Raw genomic sequence first — 8,811 nt, 5'->3', positions numbered from 1 at the left:
AACCCAGGTTAGACCAGCAGTATTTGACAAGTAACAGATTTGACTCTTATCTTCGTACTGCTATGTGATAACTGGAATTTCTGAGCTAGAGCCAAAAAGAATAATTTGTTTCATAGTAATGCAGAAAGGATAACATATATGCATTGAGGGAAAGCCGGAAATCCTTTCTTGAGTGGCAGTAGCAAAGGTTCTTTGTACTTGCTATTAAACTTAGAATGGTGCGTGATGGCAGAGAAGTACCTACTAGTAACATATTTGCAAACTTTAATACTCAGAGAAGCATATCGGCCTTTGCAGGTAACCTCTTGTAGAAGTTGAAAGGGACAGAGGGGAGCTTGCCTCTGAACCTGGGATGTCTTAACAGGTAGAGCGCTGCTAACACCGCTGTGACCTGAAAAGGTGTAACGTACAGAAAAATTGCCAAAACCAACGCATAGAAGATGAAGATTGCTGTGGCTCTCGGATCACGCCAGCTTAGTAAAGCATGAGCCCTCTCACCTTGTGTTGCCAGGTCTCCAACCACTGTTTGCACTCTCCCTGCCACACTCTTCAACCGATCGTACCTCATCCTCACAATGTCCTCCGGCCGTGACGTTGGGAATGAGTCAAATTCCTCGTCCAGCTCATCTGGGTGAGCTCGATCTGCATGGGATAGGCGAGCATCCATATAGGGTGGATGCCTTGGCCTGAATCTATAGTTCCATATCCCAATCACGAACAAATAGAGGAAGACAGTAGGTAGAATTAGTTCTGGGTAGCAGACCAATATCAGGAACAACACATGAACTAGAACTGTTGTCACTGGGTTCTTCCAATTACAGATATCAGCAAACCACTTTCCAACTCCCATTAACCCAGAGAGGAGTGACATTATGCGATTGAAGTTGGCTTTGCTTCTTCTCAAACTCCACATATGGTAGTCCACATCAAGCATGTACTCCACAGCCTCCCTTCGAAGAGGCGGCTCAGCACGTGTAAGCCGTGCCGCCACAATCTGCATTGCCTGGTGACGGAGCCAATCAATGTGGCGAACAGGAATAGGTTGAATATAGTGCATCTTTGGTAGCAGTGGCATGGAATACAGGCTTACCATGTTCACCCATGCAGTGCAGGTGAAGCGAATTGCCAAGTGAAGCTCTCCAGTCTTTTTGAGACCAGGGGGCTGAAGGACTAACAGAGGATAGAAGTGAGTGTATACACGATCGGTCTCCAATGTTGATAATCGAATTCTCACCTTTCCAATTCTTTGATCCCTTGCTTCATGGTGGCTTCCATTGATGTGGCAATTGTCAAAAACACCAATGGTGATGACTGTACATGGATCATAGACCTCCCAGGTGTACTGTTCATTCCACCGAGGATGCAGAGTGTTGAGAAGTGTTCGGGTCCTGATCCACTTGTTACCATACTTGGCAACACAGTAAGCATCTGTAGTCCTCCCATTCTTGGCTTTCATGGGCAGCAGGTTTTTAGCACTTAAGATGCCTAGTTCCAAAATTCCAATGCTTTGCTTCCTGAGGTGTTTTGCTGATGGCTGGAGATCACTACTAAAATGTGTGGACTCATCAAGAACATGATAACCAGCATCCAAGCAAAGCCTGAGTTGAATTTTGCTTGAGAATTTTGGTTCTTTTTTCTTCTCAGTAACAGCAATGGATTCTTCAGTAGGAGAAGGCTTTTCAAGATTGAACCAACGGGCACTAGGAAATTTTTGGTGGTCTAATCTCAGGCCAGCAACTGAAACAGGAAGGATTAGTCTCCCTAAGATCTCATCCTTTCCAGGTCCAACTCTGTCATCTACTGTGATGATCATGACCTCATCCGATGGCTCTGAAGCCACAAACATGAGTTCGTCATTCCACAATGGATTCACAGACCGTATCTGTGGAGGCCTAGTTATTCTGGTTTGGTTCCCCAATTGAATCTTCACATAGGGCTCAGGAACCCTTCCTCTATCAGAAGGTACAAGGTCATGAGCTTCTATGACATTAATGCGAAGGTAACAGAGCTTAGGTGAGAAGTAGACCTGTGACCGAGTACTAGAGAGGTTCTCAGGATTGAGGGAGTGAGCATCAGAGTGCCATGCTTCAGGGAATGCTTCATCAGCTTGTGTACCCATCCACACTGCAAGCATCACCTCTCCTTTTGTCTTCTCTCCCTTCTTGTCTTCCAATTTATACCACTGTGGCGCCAATGGACTGTCTGGTGGGACTCGAAGTGGAACCTCAAAAAGATCAAAGAAGACTCGACCAACAAAATCATCCTTCCCAATATCCTTATCCATCACCACAATCTCAAGCAAATTAGACTGTAATCTATCCTTTGAGAAAGCAAAAACTTGCTTCCACACAGGATTCTGATTCTTCTCTAGGTGTTTTTGTTGTTCCTTTGTAGTTCCCAAGCTTCACTTCAACGTATGGATCAAGACTTCCTGTTACATCCATGGTGGGGAGATCTCTAGCCTTGACTACATTGACATACAAGTAATGCATCTGCTCAACAAGATCATAGGTGCCCATGGACTTATCACCACCCTTGTATCGCAATCGAGCAGCAAGTGGTGGACTAGTCTCCACCAAATTGAATTCAGGATTCTGTCTTGGAAACTGCATATGCATTACAGTAGCTGGAGGGTTAGGCTGAGCTGCACGACCGTAATCAGTCCTGGTTTCTGGTTTCTCCATGTGTTGTGAATCAATCCCAAAACCAGAGAACAGCGAAGGTGGAGGACCAAAAGATGGAGCACCATTATTGACTCCAATGGAGTGGAATGATCTTGTTTCTTTCTCCTTTTTCTTTTTCTGCTGCTGCTGCTTCTTCTCATTGGACTTGATTTCGCTGCCCGTGTTACCAGCGTGGGATCCTTGTGGAGGAGACTCAGCAGTGGCATTGGCTTGTAGTGGTACTGAGTTGGAATTGTCATGAGCAGCATAGATTTTAAGAGCTATGTCACCACTTATTGTGGAGAAGACGCCTCTTTTTTCAAGTGGGTAACGTTGGATTGATGCTTCTGATTCAGAATTGGGAACAGAGACACCAGAAATCCTGACTTTGCCAAGGAAATTCTTATGGCCTTGGCGGTCATTGTAGACAACTACATCAATTGTCTTGGTAAGAAGGTCTATTGGGTTAGACACATTGAACACAAGCTTCTCATTCCACACTGGGTTGAGATCTTTGGCTTTAGTCTGCGTGCGGTATTGCTGACCATCGAATTCAACTTCCACGAATGGACTTGCTGATCCCTGCCCATCTTTGGGCGTGAGATCACTGGCATCAAGAACCTCCACCACTAACATTGTCATGGCAGGATAATTGATCTCACCTCACCTCGCCCAAGTTCTGAGAACTGGAAATGGTTAATGGGAGAGACTGGTGTGTAGAAGTGGAAACTAAACAGAACTGTAATGGTCGGTAGCTGATGAAAAGTTCATTCTGAAGTAAGAAGCCAGGGATTGTGTGAGGAGTGAGGAACTGTCGTTTGGTGGAATGAAATGGGTCCCAAGGAGTTGTACACTTTGCTTGAGAATATCTGGTGGGGAGAGAGAGAGACTCTTTGGTTTTGGTTTTGGTTTCTTTCTTTGAGATTATGATGTAAGGAAGTGATGTAATCATCTTTTGAAGAAGGAAAGGCTAGCTAAGTAGTGATAAACAAGTATTAATCAGTAATTTAGTTGGGATAAACAAGTATTAATCACTAAGTAAGTTGAAAATAAATAAATAAATAATTTGTTTTGGGTAGTAAGAAATAAAGAAATCTTACCACACAATCCTTGTGTTATTGAGAGAATACTTCCATTCTAAGAGTGTTAGGCAGAACTGTAAGGAATGAGTTAGGTGTAGTGGGTCATTTTCTACCCCTCAAAAAGGTCAAGAGAAAAGTGAAACCCAGGTAGAAAGCAGAAAAGAAAAACTCAAAATGAATGCTTTATGATACAAGTGCAACTACCTGAGTGGTTTTTTATTTCAGCTGAGTCAATAACCCGAGTCAATCCTTTGAACCCAATTAATTTTTGGTCAAGTGCTCTTTAAAGCTATGCATCTGTCAAATTATTCTTCTACCAAAAAGAAGAAAAAAAAGTTAAATTATTCAAGTGCAGAGACTCCTGTTATATCCTTAACTACTAAGGAAATTTTCAGTTCCATAAAAAAGTAGGGGGAAAAAGTTCTTGTGCTTTTGTATAATTCACATATAATGACACTAAAAAGGAAATTGCATTCTGAGCATAATGGTTGATGGACTATAAGCGTAGCTTGAGATTAAGGTATCAAAACAATCTTTCAATAGAAACCGTTGAGATAAAACTGCACAGAAAAATTATTCTCATAAATTCTACTTGTGCATAAGCCTTGAATACTAGATTTGTTCGGGAAGAGAAAGTGTGGGAAAATAAAATTCAAATTCTAAATCTTCTTGGTCTTACTACTAAAAACTGATACTCATGGATGTATGTTTGTGTATATTTCTATTAACCTTAATAGTGGTGTAGAGGAAACATGGCCAGACAGTAGTGTTCTCTTTTTTGATATTGGAAATATAGCATCAAAGGCCAATAAAAACCAAATGGAACAAAATCTAATAACCAAACTAGAAAGGAAAGAATCTTTATCACCCTCTTGCATGTGATCTTCTTGAATATTCAAATGGTTATGAAACTTTTGGGCAGATACGGCAAAAAGCTCCATCTTTAAAGGTGAGCCCTTTAATTGGCTTTAATAAAGGGTTACCCAAAAAAAACAAAAGAAGGAATTTAATAAAGAGGTCATGCTGCATGCAAGGCCCATAGAAGTCGATCACTCGAAGGAAGATCTCCATCAAAGCGTGTGTGAGTTCTTATAAAAAAAAAGAAAAAGAAGTACGTGTGAGCCAGTTGAGTCAATCTGGTATGACCAAGGTTTAAAGTACCCCACGATACCATACGATACTAGCCGATATGTATCCATATTTGACCAACCGATACGATACATCTTAATATGTCTCTCCATTGAGTTATACTAAAATACGTTAGCTAGAGCGATACAATAGTCGATACAAGACGATATGTCTCTTAAAAAAGGTGTTCAGTTGTAACAATCATAGCCCTCAAGCTTTTGCTGTCATTAGTAACTATGGTTTTTTTAAGACTAATAAGTGATAACAGGGTTCCAAATTCAAATTTCATACCTATTGACTCAAATTGTAAGAGAACAACAGTTATTTCCATCAACCTCATAGTTATATCTAACTCCCTAACCCAGAAGTCATTATCCCTACAGAATGAGATATCTTATCTTAGCCCCTTCTTCTTCATGGCTACAAGGTCTTTATTCCCCTGTAACTTCTTGTTCTTCTTCTTTAAAGGAAAGCCTTTTCAGCCAAAAAGAAACTTTGATGTATCAGTTTAGTAAGACATGAGAGATTCTAACTCAAAAAAAAAAAAAAGAATTGTATATTTCTTTGCTTTTCGATTGAATTTTTTTCAAATTATTTTTGTTTTTTGCCACAACTTTTTAATACCCAAGAATGGTTATGGTCCCATTCACAACTCACCTCCCACCAACGAATGCAGAATTCAGATGCGTTGAGATAGAGGAAATGTGTGTCACGCAGCATTAAGAAAAGTGGGGATTGATTGGCGTTGACGTTTAGGAGGATTGCTGGCAGTTGAAGAAACCAGTAATTAATAAAAACAAAAACAAGAACTTACCCCTAAAAAGAAATCACAAACTGAAAAATGCAAATTAATTTATTGTTAATTACGAATTTAAAATAATAATAAAAAATGGTGCAGCTTTTTCTGGTGAAAGACAAACTTTCTGAGTTTCCCATGCATATCTGCTATCCTAACTAAATTTTCTGGGACTAAATTTTTTGGTAGTGATGTGGATAAAATATTATCGAATCTGATTGGAAAAATTACTACTAAATAAAGTCTACCTTTGGTTCAATCTTTGACTCCGGTCAAATACGGCTTAGCCACGGTCAGGTTCGAACACCTGGTTGAATCATCATTACACAAGGAACCTTGCGAATCTAAGAATGAAGGTGAATCCAAAGAGTTTGGAATACTTGATTGAGTTATAAATAGTTACTACTACTCAAAAGAGTCAGAAATTGTGTTAAACATGAAAACTACTACTGATGCATGGGAGAAATCGTGTCTCATAAAGAAACTGTTTCCACCCCGAGAAAAATGGTAAAATCCTACAATCGGATGACCACCAAGAATGATCATCAACGAATCCAGCGACCGAGAACAAGAAATAAAACCTATATAAACAAGCGATCTATACTATCATATTCAATTTCTGCTCTGCAACTAGCCAGAGCTTTGCGATCAGTTCTTTAACTGACTTAGCCATCAGAGGCCTCTTTAATTGACTTAGTCATCGGAGGTAGCCTCCCGACCCCACAGTCGAGCCACTGCTCGACGTCTAATACTGTTTTGCAAGTCATTCCTCAAGCATCTCAAGACTGAGCAGATTTTGGACACATCTAGTATTAAATAAATTTGACAACAAATAATTGCTTCAGTTTAATGGAGGTAGAAATCCGAAAAATGTTTTTCATGCTTTCATGTGCTGTGAGAACGAAAAATTAATTAACTGAAATATGTTTGGTAAACTGGTTCGTGTTTACGTGTTAAAAAAACGGAACCGGTGTTAATTCTAGCTGGAAAAATAGGTTTTGCGAAACTAGTTTTCATTCCAAAAACAGTTTTGTTGTAACTGTACTTTCGTGGGAGGATTTGCTTTTCTCTCAACAATTTCTCTGCAACTCGATGTGTTCGGGTAACCTCCTGGCTCTTCTTCTCCTCTCAAATCTTATCGTCAAAATATATCAATCGAAACCCCCATTGCAATAAATGAATCTCTCAGCGCTGCTACTTTATTTTGCTTCGAGGGACTATTTTGTTTGGAATCTCTCGCCTTCGGCTGTTCGATATTAGGGTCCTTGTTCATGGCATCTTACGGAATCTCGCCCAGACCATGTGTTCTTTGCCGCTGAATTCATGCTCAAACCTACAAAGGCTAAAACAAACCTTTCCAATGGGTTTGAATGCACTGCTATTGCCCTTAAATTAATAAACCTTTACACCATGTTTGACAATCTAGACAGTGCCTTTTTATGGAGAAATGGTTCACTCTCCTGTGATTCAGATAGGGTTTGAAAACAATGTGTCTTTTTAGTGGACATGCTCGTCAAGTGTTTGATGAAATGCATCATAGAGATTTGGTTTGGTGAACATGCAGAATCCTTTTTTTACACGCCAAGAGCGGTGAGCTGGGGCTATCAGCTCGGTTGTTCAAAGAAATCTGTAAAAGGAACTACATTACTTGGAGTGCAATGATATCACGTTCTGTTTAAAATGGGCATTTCAAATGGATTGTCTGGTGGAACTTGAAGTGGAACCTCCAAAAGATCAAAGAAGACTCGACCAACAAAATCATCCTTCCCAATATCCTTATCCATCACCACAATCTCAAGCAAGTAAGACTCTATTCTATCCTTTGAGAAAGTAAAATCTTGCCTCCACACAGGATTCTAATTCTTCTCTAGGTGTTTTGTTGTTCCTTGGTAGTTCCCAAGCTTCACTTCGACGTATGGATCAAGACTCCCTGTTCAATCCATGGTGGGGAGATCTTTAGCCTTGACTACATTGACATACAAGTATGCATCTGCTTGACAAGACCATAGGTGTCCATGGACTTATCGCCACCCTTGTATTGCAATCAAGCAACAACTAGTGGACCAGTCTCCATCAATTGAATTCAGGATTCCATCTTAGAAGCTGCATATGCATTATTGTAATAACACTTGTGATACTAACTCGGAACCCGAATTGTAGGTCCGAGTACCCAAGCCTCCAGTTGGAAGAAGTTGTGGGTCCTCCGAATTGAAGCCCATGAATTGGTTCAAGAACCCATGGATCTAGATGAAGATGGTGAAGAACCTGTCTTATTTAGAACCAAAAGAAAATTCAGTCGGAACCCAGATGGTTTGGGCAGGTAGATATCTAGTGCAAGAGAGTCCAGTTAAAAAGATGTCAATGAGCAAGGTAAGAGCATCCTACATAATGTTTAAGCTTGCAGCAATGTTAGGGATCAACTGGGAGTACGAAGTGCCCAAGTACTGAAAGTACTAAGGGCGGTTGCTTGAGGCAGTTGATTGGCCAAGCAACCGCCACCCTAGGCAGTCGCTTGGAACAATATTGGTAGAATGCTTGTTCTGCCCCTGGCACTTATTTAAGCCCCCTAAACTTTATTTTTGCATTATTTTAATATTGTAGACTATTGGGGATGGTTGTAACATCAGAGAGCACGTGTTAGAGTGGAAGACTTTGCTTCACAAATAATCTTGCGGAAACTTTTTTGACTTTAGGATTCTAGAAGAAGGTAAGTATCTACTCTTCTATCCTAATATTGTTCTTCTCTTTATGGAGTGGTTTTCTTACAAATCTCTGCTGGAAAATGATTGGAGATGAAAAATAATTATTTTTCTTCATTTTCGATCAAATTGCGCTAGGAGAATAGGTCACATATCTATTTTAATGGCAGATACTTGCAAAGAGAGATTTAATTTTTATATCCATCTTGTAGTTAGTTCTTGTTTCCTTGTGGATGAGGAGACTTGTGTAGTGTCTTAGGAACATGATCCAAACTTGTGTAGTGTCTTAGAAACCTGATTCAGGCCTAGGATCATCCCAAAAATCTATCCAAGATGGGTGATCAGAATCTGAATTTCGGACTTCAAAAACTGCTAGAAAACTTGGCAGTTGCTTGGACCAACTGGCTCAAGCAATTGGTTGGTTCACAAATGTTGTTTCGTGG

General features: G+C 40.2%; 1 protein-coding gene across 1 annotated transcript; it reads right to left on the bottom strand.

Moving 5' to 3' along the window:
- Positions 1-29: 29 nt before the first annotated feature.
- On the bottom strand, positions 30-3,542 carry LOC149018287 (FT-interacting protein 7-like). Its single transcript, XM_089152587.1, is given in 2 exon segments — positions 30-2,377; positions 2,379-3,542. Coding segments are annotated over 2 exon segments (3,033 nt in total). The 5' UTR covers positions 3,306-3,542; the 3' UTR covers positions 30-271.
- Between the last annotated feature and the right edge of the window lie 5,269 nt (positions 3,543-8,811).

Source organism: Hakea prostrata, chromosome 4, assembly GCF_041222555.1.
Source record: "Hakea prostrata isolate BN-2017 chromosome 4, UWA_Hpros_2, whole genome shotgun sequence".
Classification (NCBI taxonomy): domain Eukaryota; kingdom Viridiplantae; phylum Streptophyta; class Magnoliopsida; order Proteales; family Proteaceae; genus Hakea; species Hakea prostrata.
Note: the sequence above shows the minus strand (reverse complement) of the source record. Positions and strands in the feature narration are given on the sequence as shown.